At 35.7% G+C, this 11,373-nt stretch overlaps 2 protein-coding genes across 3 annotated transcripts; both read right to left on the bottom strand.

Moving 5' to 3' along the window:
• Nucleotides 1–218: 218 nt before the first annotated feature.
• LOC132187273 (protein BOBBER 1-like) lies at nt 219–4,026 on the bottom strand. The gene is made up of 6 exons (XM_059601540.1): nt 3,516–4,026; nt 2,327–2,499; nt 2,151–2,199; nt 1,632–1,798; nt 556–639; nt 219–468 (listed from the first exon to the last, which is right to left on the bottom strand). The coding sequence occupies exons 1-6, from the start codon at nt 3,892–3,894 to the stop codon at nt 430–432; spliced, it is 891 nt and encodes a 296-aa protein (XP_059457523.1). The 5' UTR covers nt 3,895–4,026; the 3' UTR covers nt 219–429.
• A 1,428-nt stretch (nt 4,027–5,454) lies between these two features.
• Nucleotides 5,455–9,947, bottom strand: LOC132187261 (wax ester synthase/diacylglycerol acyltransferase 11-like). Of its 2 annotated transcripts, XM_059601520.1 has the most exons (7): nt 9,678–9,947; nt 7,114–7,689; nt 6,881–6,947; nt 6,674–6,783; nt 6,369–6,578; nt 6,051–6,188; nt 5,455–5,687 (listed from the first exon to the last, which is right to left on the bottom strand). In XM_059601520.1, the coding sequence occupies exons 1-7, from the start codon at nt 9,867–9,869 to the stop codon at nt 5,520–5,522; spliced, it is 1,461 nt and encodes a 486-aa protein (XP_059457503.1). In that variant the 5' UTR covers nt 9,870–9,947; the 3' UTR covers nt 5,455–5,519. The 2 variants fall into 2 exon arrangements, with proteins under 2 accessions (XP_059457503.1, XP_059457512.1); XM_059601529.1 differs by lacking the exon at nt 5,455–5,687 and having other exon boundaries at nt 6,094–6,198.
• Nucleotides 9,948–11,373: the final 1,426 nt, after the last annotated feature.

Genomic DNA, 11,373 nt, shown 5'->3' with positions numbered 1-11,373 from the left:
AAATTTATTTATTTTTCTTCTTATAGTACTCTTCTCATTTTGAAGAAATGAAAAAGCTATATAAATGTTACAAAAGATTGACACCAGGTGAGACTGAACCACTGATGGTCTTTATGAGCCCAACCTAATGAAGTTTTGCTCATAAATCCAACTCGTTTACAGCTGTTAACAAGATTGAAAGCAAGAAAAATTATAAAGTAGCCATTATAGAAGAAGAGTTCGCAAAACACCAACCAGCAGAGAGTTAACATTAACTAATTTCCATCTTGTAAAGGATTATGCTAGTTTATAACTTGATCCAACATCTCAATATGAACAAAGTTCAACCACTCTTGACCCCTCAAACACAACAAAACCCGCCCAAAATTCCCAAAAGCCCAAACTATGTGATAGGTCAGCCAAAAAGGATCACCGACAGAAACAGTCCCATTATGCTATCTTTGCATTTGAAAAGTCCATCTCCGGATGCTGCACCAAATCAAAGATTAATTATCAGAGCACTTGAAAATTTACTTCTTGGGGGGGAATTCAACAATCAAAAGCTCAAGTATTTACCTCAGCCATGAATTTCTTCAGAATCTCCTGTTTCTGCATCTCATCACTAGTTGGGCGGCCCATAGACTTCTGCCTCTGATCGAACTGTACCAAAACCACAAGAATCTCCGGAATCATAAACCATTTTATCAAGAGCAAACACAGACACCAACACAAGGAGTTCCAATGCAAGAGCAAATAGAGTAAACACACTGAACACAAGATATATCTTACATGCTAATTCTGTGAACACACTGCGTGAGAGAGAGAGAGAGAGAGAGAGAGAGAGAGAGCAAACAGAAGACTTATATATATATATATATATATATATATATAAATTATAAAAAAAAAAAAAAAAAAAAAAGAAGAAAAAAAAGAAGAAGCATGGAGCTATTTGTGAGAACAACTAAGGCTCGATCAGAACATTCCTTCCACGACATGTTGGGTTATTCAATTCATATGTACGATAATTCCATATACTTAAGATGAAAAACCATTCTATCACCACCATGACAGGCACGTGCTTTATAGAACATGTTAGATTCCTCTACTCAAGGTGCCACCAGTTAATTTGATACCTAAATAAAAAAACTTTTGGTCCACACACAAAATTCCACAAATCCAAATTGACAAATTTAAGCCGATTTAATGACATTAAATACAAATAGCTCTTTTAAAATGAGTTTTTTTTTTGGAATAAGGATTAAGATAACTAATATAACTTCATGTACAACTCCTTTCACTAATCATTGTTACTGAATCTGATCCCAAACATATGCACACAGAGAGTTAAGTAAACATGCCAATGATGCTAAATGGGTAAACAAATAGAACAGTAGGAAAAAGGACCAATGATGCACAAATGGAATCGGATCCCAGTTTCTTACTTTAAGAAGGATAAAATTGTCATTTCACTTTTTTTTTTAACAATTTTACCCCACTTAAAAAAGGGACCAGCCACTAAAAAAAAATGGAGAGGGACCAGCCCCTCTCCATTTAAAATGGAGAGGATCCTTCTCCAACACAAACAGACACACAACACACACAGGAGATGAGAGCCGGGAGGCTAAATTGGTAATAGAGCATCAATCATTTACCATCATCTTTTCAACAGTCTGCCGTGTCTCTGCATCCAGGTCAGATAGTTTGCTGGACTCAGGTTCAACTTTTTGAGTATCGACTTCAGGATCACCTTTCACAACAGATTTCCACCACTCCATTTGGTCGTGCTTGGTTAAAAGAATAGAGATTGAATTCTGATCCTCTGTAACAAAGGAATTTATTGGTACATATGATGAGCAATTTAGATACTTTATTCAAGGCTCTTGACAAAGCAAGGGTAAGAATATTAGACACCAATGTCGGTCCAGACAACACCCACATGCATACATCTCACATGCACGTGCTCACACACATAAACACATTTGCATAAACACATATTTGCACAGAATTGATATGATTACTTTAACCCCTTAGTTATATTGATAGCGGGAATTACTAATAATATCCATTAGTTTCTTTCCTTCTACATTTAATCAACTTGCAATTGTTTTAGTAGACAAAAATAAAATGTATGGGTTCAACTAGTTCATGCAGGTATTTGTATGATAACATACCTATGCTCCAATAACAATCATCAGGCTTGATAGGCCGATAAAGCTCCCCCTGCAAGTATTTTAAGTACATGAGCCAAGGTAAAAACAATCTGAATGTAGCATATCAGAAAGAAAGACAGAAACAGCACATCAGATGAGTTTTAACACATTAAAAACAAGCCTGAAAGCAGACTAACCTCAATTATGGGAGGCTGGCCCTTGAGTCCTACTTTGAGATGGTTCTTCTTTATATCACATACAACAAATCTTCCTTTAGTTCCAGTAGGCACCGGAACATTTAAAGTGACCTCTTGCAGCGTCTGTGTCCATGAGTAATTGTCCAGATCAAGTCCATTGCCTGCATTTGGAACTGCACATATATTCCAAACAAACAAACAAAAAAGTGAAAAGAAGTTGAATGCAAAAATATGGCATGATCATTCATCATGGGCAGTCTGCATTTGGCATGGAAGGCACTAAGATTCAGACAACCAATTTAGTAGTTCACCATTTTTCTTTTTTCAAAAAACCAATTTAACAGTTCTCTGCCACATCAGAAAAGTAACCCAGCTAACCACACGCACGCTTAAATAGTTACTGCCAGATGCAAGATATAAGACTTATTTTGAAGTCTCAAGTTGGAAATGTAACTGAGATGCTGGGCGCAAACTTATGAAGGACACATGCAGTTTAGCCTTAGGGCATAAGTTCTGCTTCTCTTGGTAAGGGATATAAGGTCAAAAGGACTTCACTTTGTAACTTTTTCATAGCAATGGATAGTCTACAATGAAAACAGTAGGAACATAATCAATTAAAGGGGAATCCCTGTAATTTGTAGGACTCTTGTTATTGAAATCGAGACAACTTGTGAAATGTACTTATTGGAGTAAAACAATGTCTTGCGTTATTTTTCCTGCGTAAACAGGGTGTGCATTGTTCCTTAACACCGGATTTTTTTTCTTCTTATTTGTTGTTTCTCCTTTGTTTCAGGAGCAAGAATTCCTAAATTCAGCTTTCTTTCCTCTCTATTTCTTCTCTTAGTTTATTTTCTTAATTCCTAAACCATAATATAATTACATAAAACACACAGTTTTTCTTTTCTTGGATTTAGCGTTCCCATCCGACATTTCTTTCTTCTCCTCTCGCCCTCAGATTTCCAAACCACAAACAATAACCTTTCTCTTTTCCCTGAAAATTTCTCATCAATGAAACACAACAACTACAGCAACATTACCAACAACCCAGAACAAAAACTCCAAATAAAAAAAGCATTCCCCCTCTTTCTCCCCCTCAGTTTTCTCATCAGCCAAAAAAAGCAAAGAACAAGAAATTTTAGGTCAAAACACAAACGCATTGATAGAGATTGGAAAATAATATAATCAGTACCTCTTAAACCACTCTTCCCCTCCTCCGTCTTCTCCACCTCCATCGCCTCCACCTTCTCCTCCACCTCCATCGCCTTTTTCTTCTTCTCGACCTCCATCGCCTTTTCCTTCTTCTCCACCTCCATCGCCGCCTTCTCCTCCGCCTCCGCCTTCTTGACCTTCTTCTTCTCCTTCGCCACCTTCACCACTGCGACGATCTCCTCCGCCGCCGTATCCCTCTCCAGGAAGTCGCTCTCCTCGCCGAGAAACTCGAAAACTTTCTCCAAAAACCCTAGCGGCCTCGACGGATCCAAGTTCGCACTAAACGATGCCGTCCTCGCCGAAGACGACGATGGCTTAGCGTTGTCTTGTTCTTCTTGGAAGTCGGAGATTATCGCCATAGGTGTGACCGTGAATCGTATGATCTACTGAGTTGACTCGTTTCGTCAAGGTGAGTTGACACTCCACGAGTTCAAGGTTTTGTGCTTGCTTCGTGAGGAGGGTTTAACTCAAGAGTTCAGATATAAAGTTCGAGGCTTTCAGAGACTTCCAGAAACTCATTTTACTGAAAACCCCCTCATACTCTTATAATATCAATATGTTGCCACTCGTACTTGGAGAGTTAAGCTTTAAAAGTCCTAAACTTTAATAAATTACACTTTATTGAAAATGCCTCCATTTTCAAAATTTAAAAAACAAAACAAATTGACAATATGGGCCAGCTAATCCAGGAGGTCCATTTGCAGCGCTTATTGGGCCTCCGTACAACTCACAGCATCGTCACTAGGCCTGGGTATCGGTCAAAACGGTCCGGTTAAGGACCTTATCGGTTATTAACAGATAATTTTCGGTTAAACGGTTTATTAACCGATACCGAACCAATAAGAATTTTAACCGATAATTTCGGTTAAAACGGTACACGGTTAAACGGTCCGGTTAAACCGGTTAACCGATTTAACCGATAGCTTTATATTGATTTATTTTGTTTGGCAAAAAACCAAAAATGAGTTTTTTTGACTTTTGAGAGCCCAAATACTTTTTGTTGGGCTAAAATAATTTATTAAAAATGAGTTGTTTTAGGGACCAAATACTTTTTATTGGGACCCAAATATTTGTTTTTTGGGCTAAAAATTGAAGCTTTTTTATATTAATCCACTTCAACTTTTTTTTTTAATTTTTTTAATTTTTATATTATAAAATACATTTTTCCAAAGCAAATGGACTAATTAACACAATGAATGCTAATTAGACTAGCAAAACTAGTTAATGAAAAATGCTTTTACCAAAGACAAAGAAATTTCATCAAATGCCATCACTTAAAAAAAAAACATCAAACCTACCCAAACCCAAATTAAAATAAAATTCATTAATGAATAATAAACAAAGTATTAACTAATTAAAGTCACTTAGCAAAAGGAAAATAAGTCATGGGCAACACCATTATAAAAAAAAAAAAAAAAAAAAAATCCGGTTTCTTATCGGTTAACCGGTTAACCGATAAGAACCGCTTAACCGGACCGGACCGAATTCCGGTATACTTTTTTTAACCGATAAGGATATCGGCATATCGGCTACGGTTTATATCGGTTCGGTCGAAGCCGGTAGACGGCCGGTTAAACGGTAACGGTTAATTTGCCCACCCTTAATCGTCACCATGACCCAAACCTTCAAGAACTGTAGAGACGGGTGGCCCATGAGCAAGTTGATGTTGTACGGCTCCAATTCGGCTGGACTGGGCCGCAATTAGGCCAGAGATGGCTATTTTGGCATTTTACAGGTTAGAGTTATACTGAATTAGGGTGAAATTTTCAGAAGGTAAAGTATAATTTACCTTGAATATATTGAAACAGTTTGTGCTTTTTTTTTTTTTCGTATAAAGAAATTTCAACTGTTCTTTTTCTTTCTTCTTTCTTTTTTTTTTTTTTCTCCTTTAAAAGAAAGTAAATTTTAAGGACAGTAAATGTTACTGAAACCTCAATTACATTTGTTGACAAATTAAGAATATTCCTAACTGATCATTGTCTGCTCAGACAACATCCTTGATGAGTCCCTCTTTTAGAACTGCATCTTTGATGAGTTTCAGGGATTCCTGTAGATCATCGCAGAGCTGGTGAGGATCAGGGATCACATTTGGGTCGACTGCCAGAGCAATGGTCATTTTTTCAGAGTAATGTTGGAAATGGATAGTCAGTGCCTGTAGAAGAAATGAAAAAAAAAAAAACAAAGAACAAAGAACAAAGCACTAGGAGCTGTAAGGAACATGATTTGAACTTTAGAAAATGTTTAAGAAGGAAGTAATGGGGTTGTTATAAGCGTCAAGCATGCATGTGAAACATAAGTTCTCGATGACAGATTCGAATCTTTAGTAATTTATTGTCTAGATTGCTAGCAATTCGGACAACAAATATAAAAAAATTCTTATGACGCTCACTTTTACTCGAATAGGTAGGTAGACAATCCAAAATTTATTTAAGTAGGTGAGCTTCATAAAGACTTTTTAATATTTTCTGTTCAGATCGCTAATGATCTGAATATCAAATGCATTTGGATGACTTACTTGCGGGTGCCCATAAACACTTGGAGCAAGGTAAGCCATTGGATGGCCATAAAAGCTAATTTCTTCAAGCGGACCAATCAAGCTGGAGACGGCCAATGTAGTGTTGAAGAGAATTCTATGCGTTATAGCAGCAGCAACCTGCACGTTGCTGCAGATTGTTAACTTCCTCCCATAATAATTAACCATTTTCTGCATGAGTGCTACACTTATGATCCAAAATTAATTATGTGATAATAATTTGTTAGAAAATAAATCCCATTAATGCCAATTAATGTTGCCTTAAAACAGAGAAGGTGTAAAAAGATTATGCATATGTACCTTAACTCCAAATATTCTAAGTACTAACTCAGCACACACAAATGTGAGTATTGCTTCGAGTGAAAGCTTTTTTCTATCAATGGTGGCCTTAGCTTGCCGAACATAATCCAATGGGTCGTCCTGTAAAGCAATGGTGAAGGGGAGGAGGATATATCCAATCAGATTGCCCCACCTACACTTCGATCCCTTAGCCATCATATCAGCCAAATCCTGTTTAATCGATCGACAGCATTAGAACATGAGAAACATCAAATGTGTTTGTTAAAGCTCATGTTTTCAACAGCAATGGAGCATATATATATTACCTGGATTCCTGCAGTTGGTCTTAGATTGACGAGAATGGCTGTCCTAAGGCGGATATTTTTTGGAATGTTACTTTTCCCCTGCTTTGCTTCTACGTCTTTGTTACCCTCACCTACAGGTGAAACTGTTAAATCATAATTTATTCTAAAAGTTTAAACTAATAAAAAGAGATAAATTTAATCATTTATTTAATACTGGTAGAAACTCACCGTATCTACGGTTGAGATATTGTGAGAGGCCAGCTTGAGTTACTCCCAGAATAACATCGTTTATGGTCTACTAATTTCAGCCACAGTAAAATTTAAGGAAGAACAAAAAAAAAAAAAAACAAAACTGTCAATTACAAATATAAATAAAGAAAATGCAGAAACATATGTGTATTAAATGTTTCAGGAAGCAATCTTAGTAAACGAGAAAAATTGACTTTTATTAATAAACGTACCATGTTGAGTGCGTTCTTAACGAGCTTTATGTCATCCAAGCTGACCGTCCGATGGACAAACTTTTTGGTATTCAGCTCAACCCCCGGTGAACCTTTGATCGGAGTTTTCGTATCTTTCAAGAAGACAATGGTTGCCACAAACACCAACATATCCACCAAACTGTTCCAAATCAACCTCAACCCCGACCAAACTGCAATAAACAACCACCAAAATCCGCCGGAATTAGTTGAACTTGAACCTGCTCTTTTTTTAACCAGAACAGTACTAGGTACTGCCTCCGGGTCCAAGGTTTTTCGTGTGCAAGCTAGGAGAAGAGAAACCAGAGATGCGCCGTCACCCATTGAGTGGTGGATCCTAAAGACTCCGACAGCCTCTGCATCTGAGGTTTTCATGTTGAGAAGGTGGAGTTCCCACAATGGTTTGGAGAGGTCCATTGGGTTTCTGGTAAGATTTGATACGTAATCTTCAAGAAATTGGTCTGGAAAATCTACTTTTGGATCCAAATCCGGAATGATTACATGATCCTCTAAATTCACAGTGGTCCGTCTCCATTTTTTCTTCCCTCGCTCAACAGCCTTTTGCATTACAAACAACAAGAAAGAAAATCTTAACGATTAAATAGGAAGAAGCATGTTGTTTGAGTACCCCATGTGAACAATTTTTAGTCTAAAATAATTATCTTTTGCGCCTCCCCCCCCCCCCAAAAAAAAAAAAGAAAGAAAGTCCCCAACCATGTATCAACATGAGGATGCAGTGAGCACCATCTTCTCTAAATACTTTTACCAAAATTTGTCTCCCAGATTTGAATGATCATATTGAAAAAATAATCATACTTCTAATTTAAAGAAAATATTTTTCTTTACAATATTAGTTAATGAAACTCTTGCATGTAGATTTTAGGAAAAAACTCATATACTCCCTCAAACTATCATTTAATTGATAATGTTCCCCCAAAACTACTAAAACAATGTTAATATCTCTCAATGACAAAACTTCTCTTCGTAAGATTAAAAAACAAAAATTCCAAAACTTCTAGAAAAAACTTTTTTTAAAAAAACTACTTTTTATAAGAAACAAATTAAAAAATCTTGATTTTTTTTTTTTTTTTTAAATTGAAATTTTAGTTTTTATGTTTATTTTATAATTGTTTTAAATAAAAACTTCCGTTTAAAAAATAAAATTATGCGTTTAAAAAAACAAAAATTTTCGTTTTTTAAAACAGAATTTTTTTTTTTTTGAAAAAAAAATCGTTTTTTTTTTTAAAAATAATTATATGTGTATTTTTATATTTTTCAAATTTATAGAGGTATTTTTGTCTTATTGAGAAATATATAAGAGTTTTTTTTTTTATCTTTTTGTTAGCCTTGGGGGACATTGACAATGTTTTAATAGTTTAAGAAAGACATTGTCACAATTAAAAGTTTTAAAAAAATTTTGTTAATTGAGTAGTAATTTGAGGAGAGTATATTTACCTTAGATTTTAAGAATGCTTACAAGGAATCTCCAAATTACAATAAATTTAGGTAGCAACTAGCAAATAGAGAGAGGTTGGGTGCAGGGTGCGGGCTCACTTATTCCTACAGCTATGGACATGCCGCATGCCACAGCTCGAGTTGCGGAAATAAAGTGAACCCCATGCCGACCTATTTAACCTTAGGCTGCGTTTGGCAAAGGGCCGGACTAGACTGAACCCAAAAATTCAAAAAATTATTCTCAAAATCAACCCAAACATTCTTACTTTTTATATTACATCAATCACTTTTTATTCATATTCAAATAAAAAAATCGCTACAAAACAAATTTTTTTACTTTTTTATATAAAACATTATTACTTTTTTTCCTCATATCAATCAAATTTACTACAATATTGTTCCACTTCCTTTTTCCATTCCATTGCCAAACACAACCTAAAGTTGGGCACTTTGATCAAAATGGACCGAGTCTAGTACACCTGAAAGGATCCCCTGTTAGTTTTGTTTTTTTGTTGTTTTTGCTCAGTTTGTGTTAGTATCTCTTAAAAAAAAAAGGAAGGAATATGTTAAAGAGTCTGGCAAGAGTACACTGTGAAATCAGACTTTTCACATCTTTGGTGGCTATGCCAACGCTTTGATGATAGGATGTAGAGAGTTTTGGACAATTATGCCTTTGCAAATGGATCGGAGAGGATCAAGTCCCGACGTAGACAGGGAATTGAATACAACACTCTCATTTAATGTCAGGGCCTTACTTTTTTGGTTTTTCTTTCTTTTCTTCTCCATCTAAAAGAAAAGAAGAAAAAAATGAAGAAGAAAGAAGAAATTTAAAAGCTTTTGTCCTAGTTGCACACCAAAGCGAAGTGTTCAAACTGAAGGGCGTCAAACTGTTGATTGGATTGAGGAAACTTTGGTATATATTGAATCAAACTGGCCCCAAAACATTTTGAATAAACCCCACAAAAAAGAAAAAGAAAAAAAAAAAAAGGGGAGAAGGGTGGTGGGCAATGGGCAATGAAATAAAGGAAAAGGAACCTCGGCAATGGCAAAGAAGAAAGGAATAATATATAAGGATATGGTTTTGAAATTACCAGCTTGCTGGAGAACCGAGGATGCTTAAGCAAAGTCTGCTCCAAACCGGCTTTGACAACATCGGGATTGATTCTTGTCTTGCATCCCATGATGGCGATGATGTAACAGTTGATGCGCGGCGAGTGAAACAGCCGAGCCGCTGGACTTAGCGGCTGCCCGCCGGCGCCGGACGATGCCTCGCCATCACCCATCTCGTTGCTGCTCCTGCTCCTCTCCCTCCCCTGTTTAATTGGGGGTTCTTTTTGGTTCTCAGTTCCAGACTTTCCTGCCCACTTGGTTTTGACTTTTTGGCTTGAATTCGGCCCTATAAAATTTGAGTTTGGTCAAATTCTATAAAGGCTGCCTGTCACTTTGGTTTTGTTTGTCTTTCCTTCTCTGTTTTTTGGTGCCATCTTCAACGGGGTACTCAAACCTCTGTGATTTTACTTTTTATCATGGCGTAGGAATTAGGTTAACCACGGATATTTTACATATTGAAAAGCTAAATTAAATTAATATAATTTTCAAATTACCTTATATATTATTGGGTCAAATAATTTGAAAGTGCTACTCGTGTTAAAACAAACGCGTTGTTGAAAAATGCACTCCATAATTCAGGAAAAGAACATCTTTGACCTGATTTTGTTCTCTAAATCTGCTTTCTTTTTTATTAATATTGTCTTTAATTACTCTTTAGTGGCAAGCAATATCACAGAGAATCTTCATATATGATGTATTAATTATTATTTTTTTGCAAGTCAATTGTTTGCACTTGTTGTTTCAAGTAACGTAATGTTATTATAAAATATGATTTATTTATTATTAATTACAACGTGCGTGGAGATGGGCATGTGAGATGCAAGTATGATACAAATACCAATTAATTTGATATTTTAGGAAGGATTTTTTTTTTTTCCTTTTTTTTTTTTTGTTCTTATCCAACATCTTGTATTTGATAAATGTATTCGACTCGTTCCACAGCGCAGTGAAGACATGTTGACATTATAGGATTTTTTTTTTAATGAATGAGTAACTTTCATTAACTAATAACTAAACACTTTACAAAGAAAAGATAAAACACTTAGCTAAAGCTGAAAACACCTATACAAGCAAAAAAAACCTTCACAACATTAAGTCAATATCTCATCTATACCCCAAGCACTACAAAGAATATCATTTCCTATAGTCTTTTTAAATCTACCTTTTGTAGCAAACTGGATCCTCACCTCCCATCTAATACGTTGAATAAGCTTTTCTTCAATGTACGGATTATTGTTATGTCTCAAAGCATTACGATTCCTCAAAATATTATATATTGTAGAAGCAAAAACAAGCCAACACAAATAAGCTTTCATAGTTTTGTCCCTCCACTTCTCCAACCCAAAAGAAACCACATCTTCCCAACAAGTAGGTGGGTTAAGGCTATTAAGCACACTACATAAACTCATAACCTGATGCCAAATTCTGCTACTATAACCACAAGCAAAAAATAAATGATCTCTATCCTCAATTACATGTCTACAAAAAATGTATTTCACATCCCCTTGAAACCCCCATATCAACAACTTCCTTCCAGTGGTCAAAGCATCCCTCATTGCTAACCAAGTGATGAAAGCTTATTTAGAACATTATAGATTCTTCAATAAGTAATATTAATGCTAATTCTGAATTAGATTTATGTTGTTTTCACTTAGCCAAGTAGCTAGACAAAGGATC

The sequence above is a fragment of the Corylus avellana genome, chromosome ca1, assembly GCF_901000735.1.
Source record: "Corylus avellana chromosome ca1, CavTom2PMs-1.0".
NCBI classification, from domain to species: Eukaryota; Viridiplantae; Streptophyta; class Magnoliopsida; order Fagales; family Betulaceae; genus Corylus; species Corylus avellana.
Note: the sequence above shows the minus strand (reverse complement) of the source record. Positions and strands in the feature narration are given on the sequence as shown.

Bases quoted from the DNA above. Each gene is read 5' to 3' on its own strand.
- LOC132187273 (XM_059601540.1), bottom strand. From the start codon at position 3,894: ATGGCGATAATCTCCGACTTCCAAGAAGAACAAGACAACGCTAAGCCA. The intron at 2,500-3,515 runs GTACTGATTATA...ATATATGTGCAG, and splicing joins GGGGAAGAGTGGTTTAAGAG to TTCCAAATGCAGGCAATGGA. The intron at 640-1,631 runs GTAAATGATTGA...GTTTTGGTACAG, and splicing joins AGACTGTTGAAAAGATGATG to TTCGATCAGAGGCAGAAGTC.
- LOC132187261 (XM_059601520.1), bottom strand. From the start codon at position 9,869: ATGGGTGATGGCGAGGCATCGTCCGGCGCCGGCGGGCAGCCGCTAAGT. The intron at 7,690-9,677 runs GTAATTTCAAAA...GTAATGCAAAAG, and splicing joins CTCGGTTCTCCAGCAAGCTG to GCTGTTGAGCGAGGGAAGAA. The intron at 6,189-6,368 runs GTACATATGCAT...AGCAACGTGCAG, and splicing joins TTAGAATATTTGGAGTTAAG to GTTGCTGCTGCTATAACGCA.